Source organism: Aptenodytes patagonicus, chromosome 15 (genome assembly GCF_965638725.1).
Source record: "Aptenodytes patagonicus chromosome 15, bAptPat1.pri.cur, whole genome shotgun sequence".
In the NCBI taxonomy this organism is placed as follows: domain Eukaryota; kingdom Metazoa; phylum Chordata; class Aves; order Sphenisciformes; family Spheniscidae; genus Aptenodytes; species Aptenodytes patagonicus.
Genome location: NC_134963.1, coordinates 13,779,144 through 13,802,041, shown reverse-complemented (window position 1 = coordinate 13,802,041; position 22,898 = coordinate 13,779,144). Strand labels below are relative to the sequence as shown.

Genomic DNA, 22,898 nt, shown 5'->3' with positions numbered 1-22,898 from the left:
GTCCCGCCAAGAGCCTTGCCGAACCAAGGCTGGTGTCTAGGTTGGTCTTGCGACAGCTCTTGGACAGCGGATGGGCGAATTGGGGTCAACGGGAAGGGTCGGCATCGCCAATGAGCCTGTTTGGACGCTGGGGCCGTTTGCTTCCAGCAAAGCCTGTGAACCAAAGCACGGGTGGTGGGTATGGAGTCACACCTCCAGCCATGGTGCCCTGCCAGGGCCTGGCTGGTGAGGAGAAGTAAACAATAGTTGAGGGGCTTTACCCAGGAGGGGGATGAGGGGGGCTGGAGGTAGCAGATGAGCTGGAGGTGGTTGTGCGTGGGCCCGGATTGTAATCTTTACTTTTCTTCTTCTCCCGCATCCCCTTCACTACCACCCGGGCCTGGACAGACTCCCAAAAGAAGAGAAAACGATCGGAGGTTTTGAATGAAATCCTGGAGCATCTGGAAGAGGAGGAGAGCAACAAAGACGAGGCCGTCTAGCAGCTGCCTGGCATTTGGTGAGGTGGGTGCCGGGGCAGTGGGGCCGTGGCGGGCACAGCTGGCCCTTAGAGGTCAAAATGCCTTGGGCTGCTGCAGGGACAGCAGTGCCAGGAGGAGGAGAAGGTGGCATTGCAAAGGCTCAGCAGCCTCTGAGCTGGGGTCCCACCCGCTGCCTCTCCTCCCTGTCACCCCGCAGGCTCGTAGCCGTGGTCTCAGGGGGTACAGCCCAGATTTGGGCTCGGTTTAGGCTCCGTGACGAAGTGAGCGCATGCACTGTTTGTGTTTCTGTGTGTTCCCCAGTGTGTTTGCTTTCCTACAAGGGAAGCCAGCAGAATTGCTGTTGCGGCAGAAATCGCTGTCGAGTCACGAATTGGCCCTCGCTGTGGTTGGGGGAGAACAGATAGGCTGCCAAAAAAAAAAGAAGCGCCTGTTTGGAAACCAGCCTGCAGCTGCCACCACAAAACAGATAGTTTGGCAAAGGCCTTTTCCCTGCTAGCACCCGCAGTCTCCATGGCTTCACTCCCTCCAAGGGCACCATGCGCCCCAAGGTCTAGTTCATGCCGTCTTGAGTCCTGGCTGGCATCGCTCCTCCTCGGCGTGTCTTCTTGGAGTAGCGTCTCGAGGCTGGAGAGTGCAAGACGGCAGAGGTTGGCAGGAGGGAGCCAGGATTAAATAGCTCCCTGTAGTCAAACACCGCGCAGTTCAGCCAGACCCCCACCTCCTTTTGAGACCGCCTAGCAAACCCTGCGTGGGTTCAAGAGAGGTGAGACAGGCTCATGGATCTCCTTTGCGTGTGTTTGTGGCCACGGTGGAAACCTTGGATTGCTGGTAGGAAACCTGTTCACCAGCCACAGCATCTGGAGAAGTGCAATAAAAACACCAGGGAGGCTCCTAGATCCCTTTGAACTGCACTCTGCCCCCCCTTTTCCATCCACTGGGGGACTCGCCGCCCACCTCCCTGGTGATGAAACCCCATCCTGTGCTGAGAAACTCATGCAGGGCCGAAAGAGACAAGTGCATCACGCCGGCGCACTGCCCACGGGGAGGTGACTCGGGGCGCTGGGTTGACAAATCCTTCATGCTGGGGAGAAAGTCCCTGCGGTGCTTTCTCCAGCAAGGCTGTATTTGCTCAACACCACCGAGGGAACGATTTTGACATGTTCTGGCTCCCACTTTTACAGCCACAGAAATGACGCCGGTTCCTAAATCTCATCCAAGTGGCCTAGGGCCCCCCTGGTTTTTGGGGTGCTGCGTGGTGCATGCATCCAAAGTGGCGCTGAGCCCGCCGTGCCGGGGGGAAGCCGGGGCTGTCCTCTGTGTATCAGCGCCGGGAAGCCGCCCCGCGCTCGCTGGAATGCGTTTGCGTGCACGATGCGCATTACTGCCGAAGAGGCTCTTTTCCTCTCGGCAATGTCTGCCCGTTGCTGCGAGGTGGTACCCAATACACCTAGCAGTGGGATGCTCATAACCTTACTTATTACCGGACTTTTGTTCAACCCACAACACCGCTGGCCGCCTGAATAGCAAACGCATCTGGGCCTGGAGCCGACCAATAACCCTGCTAATACGTCTGCCTTCCCGGGCTGCCGCAAGCGCTGGGCACGAGCACGGCGCCGGGGCCCTGCTGATGAAAGGGAAGGTGCTTACGTGACCGCAGGAATAATCCGAGTTGGGTTAAATAACTGCCTGCTTCATGCAGTGCCTCTGCAGTAAGTGCCGGCGCCTCAAGATAACATTTGTTCCCTTGGAGCGGCTCTGATTTAAGGATGCCTCCAGGTGTACGTGCTGTTAACACCTTCTCCAGCAGCCAGCCCCAGGATGGAGCTGTGGAGGGATGGAGGTGGGGAGGGATGGAGTGGTGCAGGAGGGGCAGGACAGGCAGCATTGCTCGGAGCCCAGCCAAGCCCCATGCTTTTGGATGTGTTTTCCTGTCCCAGCTCCTCTGCAAACCTCCTCCCCGAAACCGGTCCTCCCACGGGGCCTGGGGCTCAGCACCGGCGGGCTCAAGGCTCACCGGCTCCTCGGCTCTTTGTGCGGTCCCCGGGGAGGAGGCCGAGTGCTACGGCTCAGCGCCCAGAGCTGTAACACCCCGTGCCGGTCCCCCAAACCGTGTTGCAGCTCAAGAGCCCTGATGCTGCCTCCGAGCGGCTTCCCGGCCCCCAAGGCCGGGTTTTCCTGCTGTCGGAAAGACCTGGGGCTGCTGGCTCAGGGGACAGACCCCCAAAATTCAGGGGTGCCCCCTTGGGACCTCTGCAGGGCTGCAGTGTATAAAACATGCATCCCTTACGGCAGCTCCAGTGCACCCGCCCTGCCCCGCAGCAGGCGGGCGTTTGTGCTCGGCAGACGGGTGGGTAAACTGAGGCACGGGTGTCAGAGCAGCGCTGTCAAAGGGGGTCAGCCAAAATGGTGCCGAGCTCACCAGGGAGGGGGGAAATCTCTTTTTTTATTTCCTTTTTGTGCTCAGCATTGATCAGCGGCGTTCCCGTCCCCGCTCCCTCCGCTGCTCCCCACTGCCTTTGCCGTCTGCGCTGGCACAGGGGGTGGCAGCGGTGGGACCCGTCCGTGGTCCCGGGGCAGCTCTGCGCAGGGGGGGGGGTCACCGCAGGGGAAACGGGGCTTTAGCATCCCGGGGGTAAAGGACCAACCAGCAGCGCTCAACGCAGCCGATGGCCGGCACAGAGGACGGAGGAGCCAGGCAGGGTCCCTTCCAGGCACGTGTCACCCAGCACATGATTTAAGCGAAGCTTTGCAGGGTTGCAGGTTGGGATTGGATTTTCCTGGGGTTTTTTTTTCCTGGGTTTTTTTTCCCTCCCCCCCCCCCCCCCCCTTCATTGTCTTTTGTGGCGGGGCAGGTTTCTTGCTGAGCGTCTCTGAGGTCTGCAGCGGCGACGAAAAGGATTAGCGCAAGCAGAGCATGTAGGCTTTAGAGAACAGAGCAGAGTTTGGTTTCAACATCTAATTCAATTTGTTCTGCCGAGATTGAAATATGAAATGGTTGCCAGTCAAACGTTCAAAGGGGGAGGAGGGAGGAAAGAAGAGAGGGAGCCTTCTCAAATTTAAATTTTAATGAAAATTAATTTAACCCTTTGATATGTTTTAAAACATGTTATTTCCTGGTCTGGAAACAGGCTAGAAAACATTCATGAGGGTTTTTTTTTTTTCCCCCCGCACCTTCAAACATAATGAAGATTTTCTTTTTCCCTTAATGATACTTATCTTGTTGAGCAGTTTGACATTGGTTAATTTTTCAGGCAATTTGGTATCAAGGAAATCTGTTTGATGTGTGCGGGGGGGGCTGTGTATGTGTATACAGATATATATATGCCCGTACATTAATTATGAAAGTGCTGATCGCAGCTCTGGAGAACAGTTTGAGTTAATTCCTACTCCGCAAGCAAAGACTCGACTTCTTTGTTACGTATTGAGAATCCCACACATTGCACCCCTAAAATTACAGCGGGTTTAACAGGAATTTTCTGAAAACGAGCATATACCTGCTAATTACCCTGAATTAAAACGAATGCCTAAGTAGGTCTGCGGGAAATTCATCACTCCCCGCTGCCTTTTTTTTTTTTCCCCCGATCTGAAACAATCCTAATGATACAATAATGCAAACTCTCTTAACTGTCCACGTAGTTAAACCTGGGAAATAGCCTCCCACCGGTCCTTAACCCCGGCGGTACTTCTGCAGCTGAACACCATCGCGATACGCTTATTTTGTTCGGGAGTGATAATAGTTTCTTTTAGCGGTAACTATTATTCAGAAAGGTTGTATCTATAACAAATGATCGCACACTAATTGTTGTAATTAAGCTATGATGAGCTGTAGCCCTGGCCCCCTCGTTTTGCTGGCTCTTGACACCGCAGGGCTGGTGTCGCCGTGCGTGCCGGTCACCTCTCGGCCGCCCTGTGCTCCCTGGGGAGATCTGGACACTTTTAGGGTGCGATGCTCGTCTGCTCTGGGTGTCCTTTTCGGGGTGGGTGCGTTGTATCCAGGCTGTGCTGATGGCAGAGAGGATGAGCAGCCCGCTCCAAGCCTCTACCCCTGGCCGGCTCGTCACCCATCGCTCTGTGGGCAAGAGCTGTAGGTAACAACCGTCCTGGGGGCTGCGCGGGTTATTTCGGGCTCCGGCAGATGAGCTCTGGGGAGTCTCTGGGCTCGTGCAAAGCACGTGCTCTCCCCATCGGAGAACTGAAACCAGTAGTTTATGCTCGGTCCTGTCTTCTGCAATCCCCGGGATACGGTGCAGGGTCCCCGGGGGGTCTGCAGACCCCAGGTTGAAGCCCGCTGCCCCGGTGGGTGGGCTCTTGCCAGGTTGTGACGGCTTCATCCAGGGCGAGACCCCGGAGGGCTGGACGGCAGCGGGAGCCGTGACGGCTGCGGCTGTTCCGCGGGCACCCGCCGTATCCCTCTCCCCGGCGCGGCTCTGGAATTGGATTAGGATATTATTCAAATGCAGCCTTTTTACTGAATTAGAGGGTTAACGGGTTTTAATGTAAAACTAGCTGTACTTTATTGCTGCCTGTTGCCAGAGGCCTGTGTGGGCTGTTATCTACTTAAGGGGACAGCAAGCAAGTCAACACGGGGAGAATATCCAACGGGCCCCGGTTTTGCTGGGCGCTGCAAGTCCCTCCGCTGCCAGGGCTGCGTGTCTCCGCCGAGCGATGCTTCCCGCTGCTCTCAGAGCCAGGCTGTGCGCCGGTGCCCTCTTCGATTGCTCAAAGTGACTCATCGCCTTTGGAAAACTCTCGACCACGATCTGTGTTGTTTTTCTCACTGTCCCACGGGAGGAGGCAGGGGACTCGGCGCAGGCATGGACAGGCAGGTAGCATCCCGCTCTGTGAGCTGCTGATTTTCCGAGCTGCGGGCTTGAATTGCTGCTGCTTACAACGTACCCCCGTCCCCCTGCCCAGCAGCTCGTGGTTTCTTTTCATCACCATTGCACTGGTCCTGGCTGCAGCATTGGATCATGAATTTCAGCTCTTCTCATCTTTTTAGTCCCGTCCTGCCTTTGCAAAGTCTTCCTCCCAGGTGTGCCCCACGGAGCGGGGTTCTGGGAAGCGCTGAAGGGCCAAGCAAGCCTGCCTCTTCGCAGCAAGCACCATAGATGCCATTCGCCGGCCCTTTGCCAGGGCTGCAGGAATAGCTCACGTCCCCCTGCGTCGTGCTTGCTGCTTTCCAGCCCAGCTGCTGGCTCCAGGCAGGAGCTCTGGGATCTCAAGCCTTTCTGTCTGCCTGTTGGCGTTGGCAGCCATCCCCTTCTCCCTGGCAACTCTACCAGCTTTGCTTGTCTGCTCGCAGAGGCAGTAAGTGCGGTGTCTGTGCATGCTTGAAGTTGTCTTCCTGAGCAAGATGTGGCAGGAAACACGCAGGAAGGGTTTCGGCTTGAAAAAAAACAGTGCTTCGGTTGCTGCTCCCTCGAGATGGAAGAAGCAGTGCGAAGGCGGGCGTGCTGCTGGTGGAGCAATGCTCTCCTGCGGAGACCTTCCCTCGCTGCCTCGGTTTCCCCATTTGCAAAGCACGGTGCGGACCTACAGGTGGAAGCAGCTGTGCACCGTGCCCATTCCCGCATCCCTGCCGGGAGCAGCCCGGCTCCCTGCCGGCTGTGCAGGTGTGCTGCAAACTCCTGTTTTAACCGGCAGTCGGGGCTTTTTCTTCAGCTCCTAATTGTCTCCCTTCCTCCTTTCACCAGCCCTTTGCAATTGCAAACCCCGTTTGCTTCTCCCCTGCCGGAGGATTAGCCAAGGGATGCCTCTGCTGCTGCCCCATCGTTTCCCCGCCTCGCACGGAAACCTCCTTTACCTTCCCTGCAGCCAACATTAAAATATTGTGACTGTGTCTAAGGGATCAGACGAGTTGCCGCTGGGTAACCGATTGCCACGGATCAGCCGGGCTCAGCCCCAGCCAAGGTGACTCCCGGTAGCCGGACCCCATCGTGGAAGGGGACAGCAGCAAACTGGCATCACCCTGGGCTGCAGCCGCCCATGGGGACGGTTGGCTGGGATGCTGGCTGGAGATTTGCTCGGGATTTGGGGAGCACGAGCTTCTCCTTAATATTACGGCACGTCTGGACCTTACCCCGGGTTGCACCGTGACCAGTGTTCGGCACCACCACCTTCCAGCTTCCACCACCACCTTCCAGCTTCCACCACCACCTTCCTCGCCGGGAAATAAAACGGGAGAGCGAGGAGGCAGCGTGCAGCTTTCCTTTCCCCGGAGCGCGGCTGTGTATGACTGAGACACGCTGCCTCCTGTTTTCCCTAAATATATGCATCGGAGAGGGAGAGAAATCGCATGGCAGGGCTTGAGATTTCAGACTTAGCCATTCATGAATAATAATCAGGCTCAGTAATTCACAGTAAATGGATATCCAAATTGGCTAATAAGGGAGGCTTTCACCCCAAACTGGAGCTAGGAAGGGAGGCAGAGAGAATATCAACAGATGTTGGCTGAGGCGGGTGCGTGCACGGTGTGACCTGAATCGGTGAAATACGGAAAGCGGTGCCAGCCCGAGAGTGGGGAAACCGGAGAGCAGTGACGGGGAAGGACCCCGGAGAAGGGACGGCGTCCGACCTCCCCCGCCGCGGGGCAGCGGCGGCCAGGCTCGGACCTGCAGGAGCACGGATCCCTGCGTTCCACAGCCCGTAATTAGTGCCACGTAATTAGGCTCAGCTCTCTCTTCCAGCCCTGGGACCGTGCTGGGCTGAGGGGCATTAGCGTGCCCGGCCTGTGCGTCATCCTGCCAGCACTTCTGCCCCGCAGCCCACGTGGACCAGAGGGTACGGAGCCGGTGTCATCGCGTCCCCACGTGTGACGTCCCCAGCTCAGGGCTTAGCAAAGCTGCCGGCACAGCGGTTGCACACGGTGCTGCCTATCAAGGGGAAAGTAAGAGTAGGAAAGCAAGAGGGATGTCTGTAGCATGTGTCAGGAGAGGTGATGTGGGGGGAAAAAAGGTTTTCTTCATTTTCACTCAACTAAAAATCAGATTTTGCTTTGTCTGCTGTTTAATTTTCTCCTGCGAGAGCAAGCGAGGCAGCGGCAGGAGCTGCGTTCAGGCGCAGTGAGGTGGGCTGTCGGTCTTCATCTGCCGGCAGCAGGCTCCGATGGGGAGGAGGTGCTGCCCCACGGGCCCCCCTTGCTCGTGGGAAACGGCTCCCGGACGGAGCAGCAGCAACGGGAGCTCGGGAGGTCACAGGGTCCTTCCCTACCGCAGATCAGCTGCTGCTTCCCAACCAGTGTTCCTCTAGCAGCATCTTAAGATGATGTTAGATGAAGTTAAGATAAATAAAAAAATGGGAAAGCACCTCTGCAGATCTCGGTCTGTGATTTGGGCTATTTAAATACGCAGAATAGAAGCTCAAAATGCAGCTGATTAGCTGAAGGAAGGATGCCCCTCCGAGGGCCGGCTGTTGCCAGGCGGTGTTTTGCAGCTGCTAAATGACTTTTTAAATTGAGGAGAAACCTACAGCCACTTTTACGGTCCCCTTAGCTCCCTTATATAGGGCAGCGCAATGGCTGGAGAGCACCATGCTGCCGCTTGGCTGAGTTACCAGATATTACAGTCCCGCTGTCCTACAGCACGGAATCGCAATGGATTCGAAATAAACCGCAGCAACCCTGGCCAAAGGCGATTTTCCTCCTGCCCTTCCGCTCCCCCTCACCACCTCTCCCCTCCCCGTGCCACTGGATTGAGGACGCTCCCAAAATTTAGCACGCTGGGTGGCATGGAGCAAACCAACCTCTTTTCTTTTTTTTTTTTTGTCCTGTGACTTGGCTTATTTGAGTGTGTTGGAAAATGGTTTTGGGGTGTGCAGAGTGTTTTTCCTTTGGGTATGACGGATACTTTCAATGCCCCAGCAGCTGCAGCACTGCAGAGCTGGTGGCCGGAGCGCCCCCCCCCCCGGCCCCCCGCGTCCCTCCGGCCCTTCCCTACAGCTTAAACTGTCCCTCACGGCCCAAAACCGGAGGTGGGATTTAGCAGGTGTAATGAGGACAGCTTTATAAGCCACGAGAGATGGAGAGGAAAGCGTGCTCCTGCCTCTCCCGCATTTGGTGACCTAAAATCTTTTCGGAGTTAAGTGTAGCCCGTGTTAGCAGCCGGCTCGCTGATGCTGATGGGGCTGGAGAAGTGCTTGGGTGCTGCCCTCTGATCAGTCCAAAGGTTTTCTACTTCATCAGCTTAGAAATCAGACCACAAAATGCAAAATAAAGCTTCACCCAAAGCGCCGCGAGAGATCTCTGTCCCAGCCATGCACTAGGCCTCCGGGCAGCCATCCCCATGGGGCCATACCCTGCCTTTGCGGGGTCCACCCTGCCCCGAGAAACCCGGCAGTAAAGCCCAGGCTTAACTTCAGCCTCATCCCTCCTGCCGAGCCTCGGCAAAGCTGAGCCCTGCCTGAGCCCCACGCCGGAGACTTAGTGTATGGCCGGGACCGAGATCTCTTGTGGCACTTTGGGTAAAGCTTTGATTTTGCATTTTGTGGTCTGATTTCCAAGCCGATGAAGTAGAAAACCTTTTAATTTCTTTTCTCCCCCAGGCTCCGGGTGGGTGTGCGGCATGAGCTGCCACCGCCGGCTCAGCCCGAAGCAGGACCCCCCTCCAGCCGCTCCGGTGGCACGGCCACCCCCTCGCCTGCCCCTGCCGCCCCCCGGGGCTGGGAGCATCCCACCGGTGTCTAAATTAACCCAGGTTGTTTCAACAGAGCCGAGCCAGGCAGAGATGTGGTGCTGGTGGCTCCGAAGGCTCCGTAACACCCGATGGGGGGGCAGAAACGGGCAGATTGCAGGCAGGAGCTGTTTTAATTTCATTTTCGGCCGAACCCAGCCCAGTGTGTCAGCCTGAGCTAAGGAAACCCTGGGAAACAGGAGGACGGACTGTCCCCGGAGCAATTTTAAGCACATGTCAGAAGAAGTGATGCAGGGCTGCGGGGGGGCTCGCCCTGGGGGGGGTCACAGCTCACCATCCTAGCCCCCCTCCAGCCCCCGGCAGGATAAACGGGACAGGCACATCGCCCCCGGGCAGCTGCAAACCAGAGCAGGCACTCCTCCCACCAGAAATCGGGGCTGAAAAATGAAAACTGGGAAGTTTTTGGGTTTTTTTTTTTTTTTACGTTGAGAAAAAATTAAAAAAACCCCAAACCCACCCCACTCCGTGTTTCAGCTGCTGTGCCTGGAGCCCCGTGCACCCGGCAGCGAGCGCGGCTGCGGGAGGCGGGAGGGGGGCGGTGAGGGCAACGGCAGGCAGGAGCCTCGGACTTCGTTAGGATTCAGCCGTTAGATCTCTCCTTTCTCTCTGATGGCTGAGTGTGATTGACACTTACAAATTACCCAGCCAAAAGTGTCGAGTCTTTGACCCCTGAGTAACATCTTTGGCAAGCCTGAGATTTGCCAGCATTTTGTCATCTAATTACTACAAATCCCTTGAAAATTCACTGGCTGGTGAATTTTTAATGCGGGACGATTTCAATGTGATGCATCGCCCAGATGGGCACGCACGCGTGCTCCTTCCCTCTCCCCCCGCCGCCTCTCCTCCTTCCCTTTCTTCTCCTCTTTCTCGCCTTTCTTTTCTCCTCTTCCTCCCCCCATCCCGTTTCTTACCTTCCTCCCGCTTGTGTGCATCTGTATTCGCAGGAATCGCCCCGGCATCTCATCCCCTCCCCAGGCTCTCCATCCCGCTGGAGGAGCCGGCCGTGCCCGGGATGGAGCCAGGCACTTCATGTCCCCCCCCCAAAGCCTGGCAGCAGCGTGCTCGAGTCCCCCTCGCTGTCTCACCGGCGGTGGCAGGGAGCTGCTACGCGACATGAATTTTTTTTTTTCCATCTTCTCAGGTCTCTCGCTGATGGATGGAGAGGGAGAAGCCTCCGCTGGGGACTCGGCAGCCAGCACACTTGTTGCCAGCGGAGTCCACTCGTCCTGTGAACCCGAGGGCTGATTTATGCCACGCGTCCAGGTCTTGGTATTCCCATCCCAGCCTTTTAAACAGACCTTGAATTCGGAGCGGGAGGAAGAGCCCTTGTCTGCTGGCGGCTCCTGCCCGAGGATTTTCCTCTTAAATCCGGGCAGGAACGTGACTCCCCTCAGCTCAGAAACCGCCCAACCTGGTGGCACAGAAACTTGGGGAGATGGACACCTCCCCTGCTGACCCCAGGGACTCTGGCGGAACCTGCTTTCAATGTCTGAATTAAATGATCCTTTCTGTACATTAAAAACCACGCGTATATTTTAGGAGTTTTCCAAACTGAGTCACATCTCAGGTTTGTTTGGATTTGTTTAATACATATTCACCACAGCTAGGTAGTTATTTTGGTCCGATAGGGAGATAAGCATATTTTAGGAGGGAGGCCTGGGGTTTGCTGCGTTCGGCTTTGTGCCTGTGTCATTTCTGTCCCCGCTCTCAGGCAATCGCCTCCCGTCTTTCCCTTCCCGGCTTTCAAAGGGAAAGAGGCTTTGCTTTTCAACCAGGGTACCGCTTTACATATGTACGCAGCTGATAAAGTATTTTCACTTCGCCCCTTTCCCCTCTGGGAATCGCTGTCTTACGGCAAAACTGTTTTGTCTGACAAGGGCTGCAACAGATTACACGTGTTGGCTGCAAACACAGGGCCTTTTTTTTCTTCTTTTTTTTTTTTTCTTTTGGAGATCCGCATACCTTTAAAAAAAAAAAAAAAAAATCTCTGCACTGCCGTGGCGAGCTCTGCCTCTTGCCTCATGTCCCCAGGAGCAGCCCCGTGGTCAGATCTGCCTGTGGCATCAGACCTCCCGGGGTGATGCATCTCTCCGGGTTGTGTGTCCGGATTGTTTTTCTCACGTTAATTTGAGCCTGAATCCAAAAAAATGCCACTGATTCTGTCGGGGCTGAGCGTTTCAGTTGGTCTGGCCTGGGGTTTTGGCTGCGGTTTGGGGTGGGATTTCTTGGGGACCCCCTCGGCATCAGCATCCACAGCATCCACGGAAATCAGCGGGACTCGGAGGAGCGATGCCCTCGTGCTGCTGAGGACCAAGCGCCGAGTTTCACACTGGCAGCTGCAGCAGGCGACCGTGTGTGATGGACTCGGTGGCTCGGGGACATCCAGGACACCCCTGTCTGACCCAAATGTGGACCATAGTTTTCTCCCATCTCCTCTAACTGGGAGCCAGCTGGGAAAGGTGTGGGCTCTGCTTTTCAAACAGGTTGTTCAGGCATTAAAAGGAAAACCTTAAAATCCTCGGCTGGCTCTAGCAGGAGAGGGGCAGAGCCAGGAAACCCCTGCCCAGGAAGGGGGTCTGTCCCCCAGCTCCATCTCCCGAGCTGCCCCTTCCAGAAACATCCCTTGTCCTCCCAGCAGGAAGGCAGCCCTGGCACCCGGAGGGGAAGGGCTCAGAGAATGTGATTGTAGGCACCAAAGATCAAGGGAACACCAGGATTCACTGATGTTTCACTGTTCAAAAGCTGTGCACCAGGGCTGAGACGTGCCTGGATTTCAGGGGGCAAAAAATTAGGACTCTCTGCAGTGTCTTAGAGAGGGCACCCAAAGCTGGAGGTGCCTGAGGATGCTTTGGAGGAGAGGAGCTGTTCTGTACTGGTGCCGTGGGAGGGGTGCAGCATGTGTGCTCATCACTAACTCGTCCAGACAGTGCCTTGCATGCTTTGAAGGGAAAATACAAGATGTTTAGTGATGTGTATGAAGAATTAGGGTGCATCACTGTAGATGGAAGGCAGCTCAGGAGAAAGCTGTCCTCCGGGAGGGATGTTGGCTGGGGGATGACATCTGAGACGGGGAACCCAGACTACGTGCCATGGGGAAGTGTGACCCGCTGAAAGCGTGACGTTAAGGCACAAGGTTCGATTTAACCAGAAGCCCGTCCTCTTGCACCGGGTTCCGTGTGTCGCAGAGGACCCGGAGTTACGCCATGGTGCCTGGAAGGGACCCACAGGGCGAGCAGCTCTCCCTGTGGCACCGCCGATGGACACGAGTCGTGCCTGCTCCCAAAGACCTTTGGTGACCCCACCATTGAGCAGACTTCGGACCCGGGCACCATCCATGAGTTGTGTCGCCCCTGGGGATGCTCAGACCCAGCGGGAAGCTGTGGTTGCCTCAAGCGTTTGTGATCTCACCAACTGATTCGGGGGGGTTTCACTGTGGTTTCTGGGGGAGAAGGTCCCACCAGCAGCACAGTCTTGACTCCAGACTGAGGACACCGTCCTTCTGGACACCTTATGGATGGGCATTTTCATGCCCGAGGACACCCAGAAGCGAAGTGGAGCCTAACCTGCTCTTTTCCAAGTCAGCACTCTTTCCCCCCCCATCTCCACATCTTCACCTGTGAAATCCCATTGAAGCAACAGGCCCAGGGAATACTTTGCTTCCCCCGAGTTGTTTGCGGAGATAATGAACTGTGTGCTCTCTCGGCTGAAACCTGCCGTGGCTGCACTGAGCGAAGGGAGCCTGAGGCCCACGGCTTCAACGGGGGATGGACGGGAGAGATCCACGGGTGGAAAATGCGCAGAGCAAACCAGCCGAGAGTCTGTAATTGTCCCTCACCCCAAGGCCTTTCAGTTTTGGGGCCATCCTTTTTGCTCTCAGTGCCTTTTCCAGCTTCTCTGTGTCCTCGTCGAGCCGGGGACAGATGCTGCATCCTCTTTTGCAGCTCTGGTTTATACCGTGATGTAGCGACTATCCTGCTTGGTCCTTTTCCCAGTCTTCCCATCTTTTCCCAGTAATTTCTGACCTTCAGCCTCCCATTATTTCACCCCACTCCTGTTTCTTAAAGAGCCAAGTCTGACGGCCTGGAGATGCTCCCGGCGGTCGGGGGGGGACACGGTGGGTCTCCGCCGGCGGTTCAGCCCAGGGCAGCTGCCTGCTGCCTGGGGTGATGCTGCCGGTCCGGACAGGGCCACCCGCGTCCCAACACCTCCCCTGGGTCTTCCCAGGCCTGGAAACATCCCGGTGCCCACCGGCAGCCCGTGGCACTCCATAAACCCCCTGCTCCAGTCTCACCGCGACGCCTGGGTAACTAAGAAGTAATTAGTGCCGCTTGCTACAGCGAGTAAAACCCAAATGTCAAAGAACAGCAAAGCTATTAAGACCTGTTTTTACTGCACCTTTGCAGCCAAAGTCTGTGTGTGTGTGCTGAAATCTGGGGGGATGAATCTGGCCCCGAAGGACTGGGCGAAGTCCCTTCTCCTGGCTGTGCTGCCGACCTGGCAGGTCATTCCCTGCTCCCTGCCTCAGTTTCCCCTCCATCCCCTCTGTAAGGGACCCGCCGTGCTCTACATGGGGAAAACCACGTAGTTGTGTGGATGGGAGAGGCCAGATCCTGCCCCGGGGGGTACAAGGCTGGGTATCGCCAGCTGGGGTGGGTAAGGACGGCTCAGCAGCTGGGGGAAACCTTCTGCTCCAATGTAGATCTTAAAAATCAGATGAGCCGTAATGAGCTGAAGGGCTGTCCCTGTCTGGGTACCCACCCGCGTGCTCCCACGCTCCCAAACCTGCGTCTTGATGCCACAGCCAGGTTTTGGGGGAGCAGGCAGGGGAGCAGGCAGCTTGGCTGGGTGCAGGCAGGGTGGCGGGTCCCGCAGCAGGACCGTGATGCACCAGCCTGCTTCCCGTCCCCGTATCAAGCAGGAGAGGGAGAGAACGAGAGAAAGCGGGAGGGAAAGGACATGTCAAATCAATCATATTTAAACAAAAGCCTCTTCGGCCCAAGGGCCCTTTTAAAAGCTGCTTATTTAATTAAAAGTCCCATTTTCCATATTTATGGCCCTTATTCAGTTAAATATTAACCGCCTGGGCCAGGGCTGGTTTATTCTTTGGGAAGAGGCAGTGTTGGGAGGTTCATTAGGAGTTTATCAGGCAGCCGAGGCACCTGGCAGATGGATGGATGGAGGGAGGAATGGAGGGAGGGAGGGAGGGATGGAGGGAAGGATGCGGGACAGTGCACGTGGGCTCGTGCCAGCGCCTGGGGACCGCAGGGACGGCACCACCACAGGCCTGGCTCTTTGGGGCCGCCTCCCGTCACCTTCCGGCGGGATGCAGGGAAACGGGGTTAAAAATAGGGGAATTGGGACTGTTGGGGTGGCGTGAGAGATGGGCAGGCACAGCACATGTGGTCACATCGGCTCCTGTAGGAAACAGCCTGAAACCCAACCACCGGGCACAGCTTATCCCCTCCAGCGCCCCTAAGTTGCAGCAGAATAATCATAAAAACAGCCCAATTTTGCCCTGGGGTCATTGGACCATCGCTGGCTCCTGGCCAAACCCTTTCCAGGGCTGTGGAAACAGGACTCTTTTCCCCCAGGATCAAAGTCCCAGCAGCTCAGCAGGCAATCCTCGCTGGCACGTGACAACCACGGCTGTGCTGAACCCAGCTCAGCTCAGAGCCGTTGCAAAACCTCCCTAAAGGTTCAGCGGGCGACCACGGTGCGCATAGACCAGCCTGGCCTTTGGGAGCCGGAGGCAAGGACGGACCTCTGCGGGGGTGGAGGTGGACCTCACTGGTAGGCACAGCTTGGAGGAGGGCCAAAGCAGCACAGCTGGCTGCAATGAGTTGGCAATGCCTTCAGAAGCTGTGGGAATGAGCGGCACCTGAAACTTATATAGTCTCCCCCAGGGTTGAGTTGGGTTGTTGGTGCTCCAAGGAGAAGCAGCATGTCCTGGCCACCATGGCGGCAACAAGAGCGAGGGGAGTGACCGCCGTGTCAAGCAGAAGGTGCTGAGTTGGAGAGGGATGAGGTCTTTCTGCCCGTGGGGCTGAAGGCTTTGTGTGTGTACGTGGTGGCTATGCTCTAGCTCATGCTGTGTGAGGTGTCAGTGCTCTTTTTACGGTGACTGTTCTCCTTGTCTTTTGGTGGTTGTTTTACCTGGCTGTGTCAGATGGGCTCTTGGCTCAATGTGGTTGTGACCTTGGTGAAAACTGATGATTTGATGATGTCTAACTGCTTCAACCTGCTCCCCCTCGGTACTGTGCAAGGGGCATGGGGGCTCTGCTTGGTTGGGTAGTTTGTAGATCATCACCAAGTGGTTCTTGTATGTCATTTTACAAGGCAGTAGTGAAGCAAGAGAGTTGACCCGGGCTCCATAGCTTTGCTGGAAGCAGGGCTGGTTGGGAGAACCTGACTACGTAGCTGTGAATCTGGAGCTGGCTCAGGAGCCCCACTCATGGGCCAGCCTAACTGGGGGGGAAGATGGAAGGTATCTCAGGCCAGAAGTTTCTCTGTGCAAAGGTGATCTTCCTCCATGTGCTGCTCGTTTTCCTCCAACAGACCCACGGGCAGCTCTCGCAGCACAGGGCGATGGCTTTGAGCTGCCACCATCGAGGTGAGCCTCTCCAAGGGGAACACCGTGGAGTAGAGGAGCAGCCACGCTCCAGAAGGCGTCCATGGGTCCCTTACCTGGATGGGCCCCCAGTGCTCGCCCCTGCCATGGGGCAGGCTGTGAAGCCCTGGCAGAGGAAGCTGCGGTGTCCTCCTGCGGTGCAGGATCCTGTAGGACATCCTGCTTTAGATGTGCTGGGAGATGCTCTCAGGAGGGGAGGTCCCCTGCGAAGGCTACGGCAGAGCGGGGCAGGCACAGGAGCTTGCTCTGAACTCCGTGTCCACCCTTGGCCCCCCCCCCCCTTTTTTTTTTTTTTTTTGGAAGACAGCAAGTAGCCCTGTCCAGCCCCACAGCACCCTGGCATACCTCAATGTCAAGGCAGGGGATGCAGCGGTCGGGGGGAGGGACACGGACGGACGATGGGAGCATCTCCCCTTCCACCCCAGCATGGTCAACACAAACCAAGCCCTCCTTTTCCTCTTTGGGCAGCGGAGCCCAAAGGAGACCCCGCGTTGGGAGGGTGGTGCTGGTAGGGCAAGGAATGAAACGGAGCCGGCGATTTCCTCCGGGGAGCGGGGAGGCGAGGGGGGAGAAGGCTGGCATGCGAGGAGGGGTGGCGGGAGAGGGAGAGACACCGGCTTATCAGAGAAGTGTGAAGACAATAATACAATCTGACATTTCTGAAATGAGACCCCCCGGTTGCCCTGGCAACGGCTCACGTGGGACCAGCTCCCGGGAGACGGCTCCGAGATGTGCTATAAATGATGTTTGATTAGAATTTAAATCATTTAGGCGGAGAGAAGATAGGCCTTTTGTCAGCACGGGGACCCGCGGGGGTCAACCACCCAGCAGCTGGCTGGGCGCGCGTCGGCCCCGGGCAGTGCGGGGACCCGGGGCGAGGGGTCGCCGGGGGGGGGGGGGGGGGGGGGGGGGGCGGTGTGATTACTCCTGCCCTCCCCTCTGCTGGGGGGGTGCTGACCTTTCCAGCCGGGCGAAGAGGGAGCTTGAGGCCAGAGCAAACACGGCGTGGGAGGAAGATGCTGCATCCGAGCCCTGGGAAGGCAGCTGGCATCTCGGCAGCGACAGCATCACCTGAGTTTTGGGGTTTTTCCCAGCTGGTGCAAAGGCACCAAGATCCTGAGAACCTGGCCCTTGGCTTTTTCAGCGGTGGCAAATGTGCGCTCTAATTAAGATAACAACACTTCAGAATCAATTCTGCCTCCCTAAAAGTTTCCGTAAGGAGCAGGGAATGATGCATGTTCTTACCTCCAAGTGGAGTGCCCTTCCCAAGAGAGATGGGCCCAGGTTGCCTTCAGGGACGGGTCCAGGTTCTCCCCACCACCTGCAACCATGGCCCAGGTAGGCTCTCCAGCATCCAGCCCTGTTTAGAGGAGCTGTTTGGGGCAGGAATCGTGCTGGACAACTGTACGCTGGGCATTCCTTGCTCTTTCCAGCTCCTTGACGCATGCAGTGAAGTCCTCATTGCTGTACAAAGTCCTCCTCGTGATGAAATATTTTGCCTGGGTCCAGGGGCTTGGAAGATTTCACACATGGAGCAGCTGAGATTGAGGTGGGGTCGGCAGCCGTGGTTTGTGTTCCTGTCATGCCGAAACTGCAGTTACTGGGTTTATTGAATGAGGCCTCCAGGTGGTGGTAATGAAATGCAGGAAAGTCTCAGCTCGGGTGCAAGGTCTTTGCTTTGCTGCTGTCTCCTGGTGCAAAGGGCTTGTGGTTCACTCTGGTTCTCGGCTGCCAAGGACACCACTCAGAGCAGCCTTGCTCATCCAGTTCAGTTAGAAGGTGACTTAAAAGCACCTGGACCTTCTTCTGAGGTCTTACGAGTGGTGTGCAGAGAAGGCCACCATCAAAACCAGGAGGCAACCCCGTTCCAGGAAGGCTGACTCCCTGGAGGAGGCTCCGGCACTGCCTGGCTCTGGTTATCTACCTACAGGAGATGGTTTGGTTGCGGTGGGTGGGGACCTCGTGAATGGCCATTGCTAGGTCAAGCGTTGTAGACTGACAGAGGCTGGGAAATGCTCCATCAGCCGAGCATGGGAGCTCCACCACCCCAAGCCTGGCCGAGGCACTTCGCCAGCTCACCTCAGGGAGGGATCCAGTGTTGACTCCCCCCACCGAGCATCCCACATTCGAGTCAGCTGGAGGAGCCGTTTATTGCCTTTAATATTACAACGCCTGAGCCCTGGCCTGAGCTTGGGTAAGGAAGAAAAGTGGCTGATTTCCCAGCTGGTGGGAGAACGGTGTTAAAAGCAAACCAGCAACTGGGCACGGACTTTCTTCTTGGAAAAATTTTAAATTGCTTGCTCTTCAATGCCATGGTTTAGGTTCAATGACTCTTTAGAGCTTGCCTTTCAACTTCCCGAATATGCCGTCTGATCATGAAATTAGAGCTAAACTAATAAGTCTCAACAAATATTAATCTAATGAATTTAGCTTCTTTCTGTTTGTGGACCAGCAAAGAGGGAATTGCAATGTTCTCATATGTATTAATTATTTGAATGTATTCAACAAACCTTTCCTGACTGTTTTAAGCGTGCGGCTTGGTCATGAATATTCTAACTCCGGGTTTTGTTTCTTGGTTGCGATCACCCTGTGAGCTGAACTACAGTTGCCCATCGGTTTGGGCTAGGAGTTCAACCGAGGGGAGCGCTGGGCCTTGCGTGCAAGCTCTGAGCTCTGGTGTAGGCTTTCCATCTTCTGATGGTCCTTCTCTCATCTCAGACGGACTCTCCGAATATCCGCAGGATGAACTGGGTAGGAAGAGAAGCGTTGCAGAGTCAATCAGGTCTCGGATCTTCAGGTTTCATGGCGGTGTTAGCCAGGGTGGGGGATGCACAGGGCTGGGCTTGGTGGCTGGAAGATGCTCCTTGATGCCTCTGGGTGGTTTTGGTGGGCCTCACAGCAATTATAAAATCACTGATGAGTATCTGCGGTGTCTCCAGCAAAGCCTGTGGGCGTTGCACTGCGTTGCTGGGTTTGCTGGCTCATTTGGCAAATACTGTAGTCGGTGTTGAGGTATTCCTTAACCAAGCAGCACAGCGGACACGGAGTCTGTTCCCGCAGGGCTCTCATCTGGGCAGCACGGTATTTGGGCTGTTCCCCGAACCACATGAGCAAGCTGGGAGCTTTGCCAGCATCGGAACCGCTGGTCTTGTGCTCGCGTACAGCTACAGAGCCGGTGTAGCTGGGCGGGTTCGGGTGGGTCAGACCAGGACCACAAGAAACCTGGTCAGCTGGAGTCTTCACCCTTTCATAGCTCTGCCTCTGCAAATGAAATGGGGTTTGGAAGCTAGAAACTGCCTGGGCAAGACCCCTGCTTGCTTCCCTGAGCACCCAAGGGGCAGAGCGGTGCTGTTCCTCACTGGGTTGGAGCATTACTTTAATAGGTGTTCTGCTCAGCTTCGGAGCATCTTCTGGGAGGAAGCCTGGGGGAGGTGGGGGGGTGGCAGCAGCAGAGCCAGCCGGGTGCCTGCCGAGGCTCTGGCAGGGGTCCAGAGGGCTGGCACCGAGGGGCTGTTGGGGGCCGGATTTTCTTCCTCCGGCCCGTCCTCCGGGATTTGTGCACCCCCTCCTCGGGGAGAGGAGGTGGTTTGGCTTTGCAAGCGGGCGATGCTGGGAGGCACGTAGGCAGGAGATGCCGTGCGGGGCCAGCTCTGGCCCCCAGCTGCGGTGCTGGCAGAGAGACCCCTTTAATTGGCACACACAAAGAGTGCAAACCCGTTACGGAACGGGCTTGCCACGGGCAGGTCTGTGCCTGCCGCCTGGGCAGGGTCTCCTGCAGCTCTCGGTGCCTGTGTCACCCTGCGCACGCTGGGTTAGAGCTGCTGCAGGTCTCCAAACCCGCTGGTGGAGGCGGTCAGCAGAAAAGTCGATGTTCCGGTATGCAGGAGCCCAGCGCCTGCCCTTCGCTTGCCGGGGCTTTGCTGGCTTTGGCAGGCTGGTCTGAGCATGCCGAAGCTGTCGGCTGGAGGAGGGAGGCTGGACAAACGTGTTGCTTTTTAAATTAGCACTGGATTGATTGGGTTTGCGATAGGGAAGCTCTGACTGGCGCCGGGCACCCGGCTGGCTGTCTTCTTGCATCGCCCAGGTGGAGATGTGCAGGGCTCTGGAATGGGCTTTGCTGATGTCCAGCCCCGGGAGGCTTGTGGGGCAGGGGGGTGTGTTTTAATAGGGACTGGCTGCAAAATGGAAAAGCCTGCTTGGGCCCTGCGCTCCTGTTGGGGACTGTCCTGGTGCTCTGTAGGCTCAGAAATGCCTCGTGCATCCCCGCTTTGCTGCCATGGTGGGCCATGTGCTGCCCAGCGCTGGTTAAGCGAGCCAGGCGCTCCCTCGCCAGGAGCGGGACCAGGCACGAGGGACCCAAGAGAGGAGATGACGCTTCTCAGCGGCCACGCAGCTTGGTGAAGGGTGCAGGGACAACTCGAACTGCTGCAGGCTCCCCTTGCAAAGCCCCTCCCAACGCTCTCCTACGGCTGCAGTCCCCAGGCCACCTCCCCACTTTTGGAAGAAGTCCCTTTTGTCACTGATACTGCTTACCCTGCTGCCTCTCACCTGTGTCCCGAGCTGTTAGTGCTCAGCTGGCATGGTGGCACTGCAGTCCTAAATGCACTGAAGTCCTCTTGCCACGGTGTCCTGGGCAGGTCTGCCCCGCTCGTGCTGAGCCGGCTGCCGATGCGCTGCATGGAGACCTGCTCCCTCCTCCGCGCGGGGGCAAGAGTCACCCATCAATCCTCCCGGGGGAAACAGTCTGACACTTAAATCTTCAGATTCTCCTCGATGGTGTTTGGAAACACCCCCCCTCTCCCCTCCCTCCAAATCAAACCACTTGGCTGGGCAGTGAATAAGCGTTAATAACAGGCAGCTTGCCCTGCAGCTGAATGGGACTCAGTTAATTGCAGTATTTCAGTCATGCCACAGGAGCTCCTCTTCATGGTAATTTCTCCTGCCCCTTTTGTTGGTGCTGGTGCAGGTTACTTTGCCCCCACCCCCAGCCCTCCCCAAATCACATGGGGGGCATTTCGCTTTCTGCCTTTCCCCTGGAGACGGGCTGGGTCGGGAGGACAAGCCCCAGCCCCGAGCTGGGGGACAGGCAGGCTCCCGCCCTGGTGCCAAGGATCCTGCAGTGGATGTGGTGGCCAGCACGGGCCAGGGATGCTCTGTGACACAGGGACGCTCTTCTGCGCCCTCCACCCCCTGGAAGTCCACCTGCCTCGTGTAACCAAACCACAGGGTGGTTTGCTGGAGCGGAGCAGGGCTGTGCCCCCAGCCAAGGGACACAAGCCATGGTGTCTCCCTGCTTTCATGCACATCTGCTCTCCATCCTACGCAGAGGGCTGTGAAACCTGCTGGGTGGGAGTGTGGGAGAGATGGGGAGAGACAGGAGAGAGTCACCGACATGCACACGGTCTCATGTCATGCTCTGCCCTGGTAGAGTATCTCCAGGCTGCTTTAGAGAGCTCCTCCTGCATCATTCAGCCTCCTTCATGAAAATACTTGAAATGCAAGGTTTCTAGCCTAGCTCCTGCCGCATTTCCCTTGGAGGCCTCATCTCGGGCTGTGGTGGCACATCACAAACCGCATGCCCAGGGCTCCCCCCCGTCCCTCCGCCTGCCTGACGGTGAGGACCTGACAGCTGGGAGCTCGTGCAGGTCTGTGGGCCTGGGGCTCCCTGGAGAGACCCTTCTCATTCTCCCCACAGGACATGAGACCCCACCAGCTCCCCATATGCTGGTGGAGCCCAGGACCCTCCTCCGGAGTTTGCAGCCCCCCTGCTGTAGGGCATCCTGGAGCGGAGCAGGTCTGTGTGCTGATGGGGAAGACTTCAAACTGTGTCCCCAAGGGATGGCATGGCAAATCTGTCAGAAGTGGCTTTGGCAGCTGGCTAAAACCCTCAGATGTGTTTTCCTCAAGTGAGCTATTGCCCAAAATGCAGCAATCTACCTATGGGAAATCATGAAGAAACCCTCCAGGGAAGGTGTGCTTTCTGGTCCCTGATGCTGGCTTTGCAAGACACGAGCTCTCCCTGGGAATTCCTCTTGCAGAGACGGTTACTTTTAGATGGGGCCGGGAGGAAAAAGTAACTTGTTAACTTCTGATCTGAACCAAAACTAAACATCTTCTCCAATGGATCCACCACCAAGCTTTGAGTCGTTTGACAAATATCCTTTTTTTTTTTTTTTTCTTCTCTTGCAGCACCTTGCTTTCAGGGCTCCCCCTGTTCCTGCAGCACGGGGGCCCTGGGGACGCTTCCCTGGGGTACCACCTGCGCCAGCCCCTGCATCCTCCCGGGGTGCTGGTCCCTGGCAGAGCATCGAGGAGCAGGTTCCTGAGCTGAAGTGGCCCAAGGTAATAAAGATAGAGACAGAACGGACAGAAAACTAAATATATTGCTGCATCTGATTAAAGACAAATGACTTTTGGCAAATATTAATGTTCTGGCAGGAGTGTCACAGGAGCCGCTTCAGCACTCCTGGGAATATTTTTTTTTTTTATTTCTTTTTAGGTCTTCTGTTTGATATTTAAAACACCCACCCAGGTCCGGTGCATCCCTCCATGGGAAAGGCCACCTGGGGCTGGGGACAGGGACGGGGCGAGGCAGCCCTTGCCACCTCCCTCTGCCCTGTGGCACCAGCCACTCCCCTCTTTCCTCGCCTGTAACATGGGTGCAGGGGGGGGGGAACCTGCGTTTGCAGCTCAGCCGTTTGAAGTGTCCGCCGAGGCTGGGCTGGCTGCGGAGGGGGCTTTCCCAAGGGGAAAATAACCAGAGAGGTTAGGAACCAGAGAGGTCAGTGGCTTGGCTTTTAACACAAAACTCTCAACTTTGGGAAGGGGAACTGCGAGGTGTGATGGTCTGGCCTTAGGAAAACCTGGTCTGTGGCAACCATCGCGGATGGCTGTGGGATGATGCTGTTACGCTGGTGTAACTGCATTAAGGTGGTGTGGCTTTCCTGGTGCCGTGGCTCCTCTGAAGTTTGTATCTTGGGGAACCCCTCCGCTTAGACATAGTGGGGCCAAATCCAGCACGAGTGCCGGGGAGAGGACCAGGAGGGTTAGCGAAGGGTCAGCCCCAGGCTTGGCTTGCAGCGGGGAGCCGGCATTTGCAGAGGA

At 56.6% G+C, this 22,898-nt stretch overlaps 1 protein-coding gene across 2 annotated transcripts in view; it reads left to right on the top strand.

The window, feature by feature from the left end:
• Nucleotides 1-22,192, top strand: part of RBM19 (RNA binding motif protein 19) — an 85,093-nt gene extending 62,901 nt beyond the window's left edge. The window contains exons 24-25 of one of the 2 annotated variants that reach the window (XM_076352747.1): nucleotides 388-501; nucleotides 21,984-22,192. In XM_076352747.1, coding sequence (XP_076208862.1) covers nucleotides 388-479 — 92 coding nt within the window. In that variant the 3' untranslated portion in view covers nucleotides 480-501; nucleotides 21,984-22,192. Of the gene's footprint in view, nucleotides 1-387; nucleotides 502-10,307; nucleotides 10,718-21,983 lie in introns of those variants that run through there. The other variant, XM_076352746.1, reaches the window with a different exon arrangement.
• The last annotated feature ends 706 nt before the right edge of the window (nucleotides 22,193-22,898 follow it).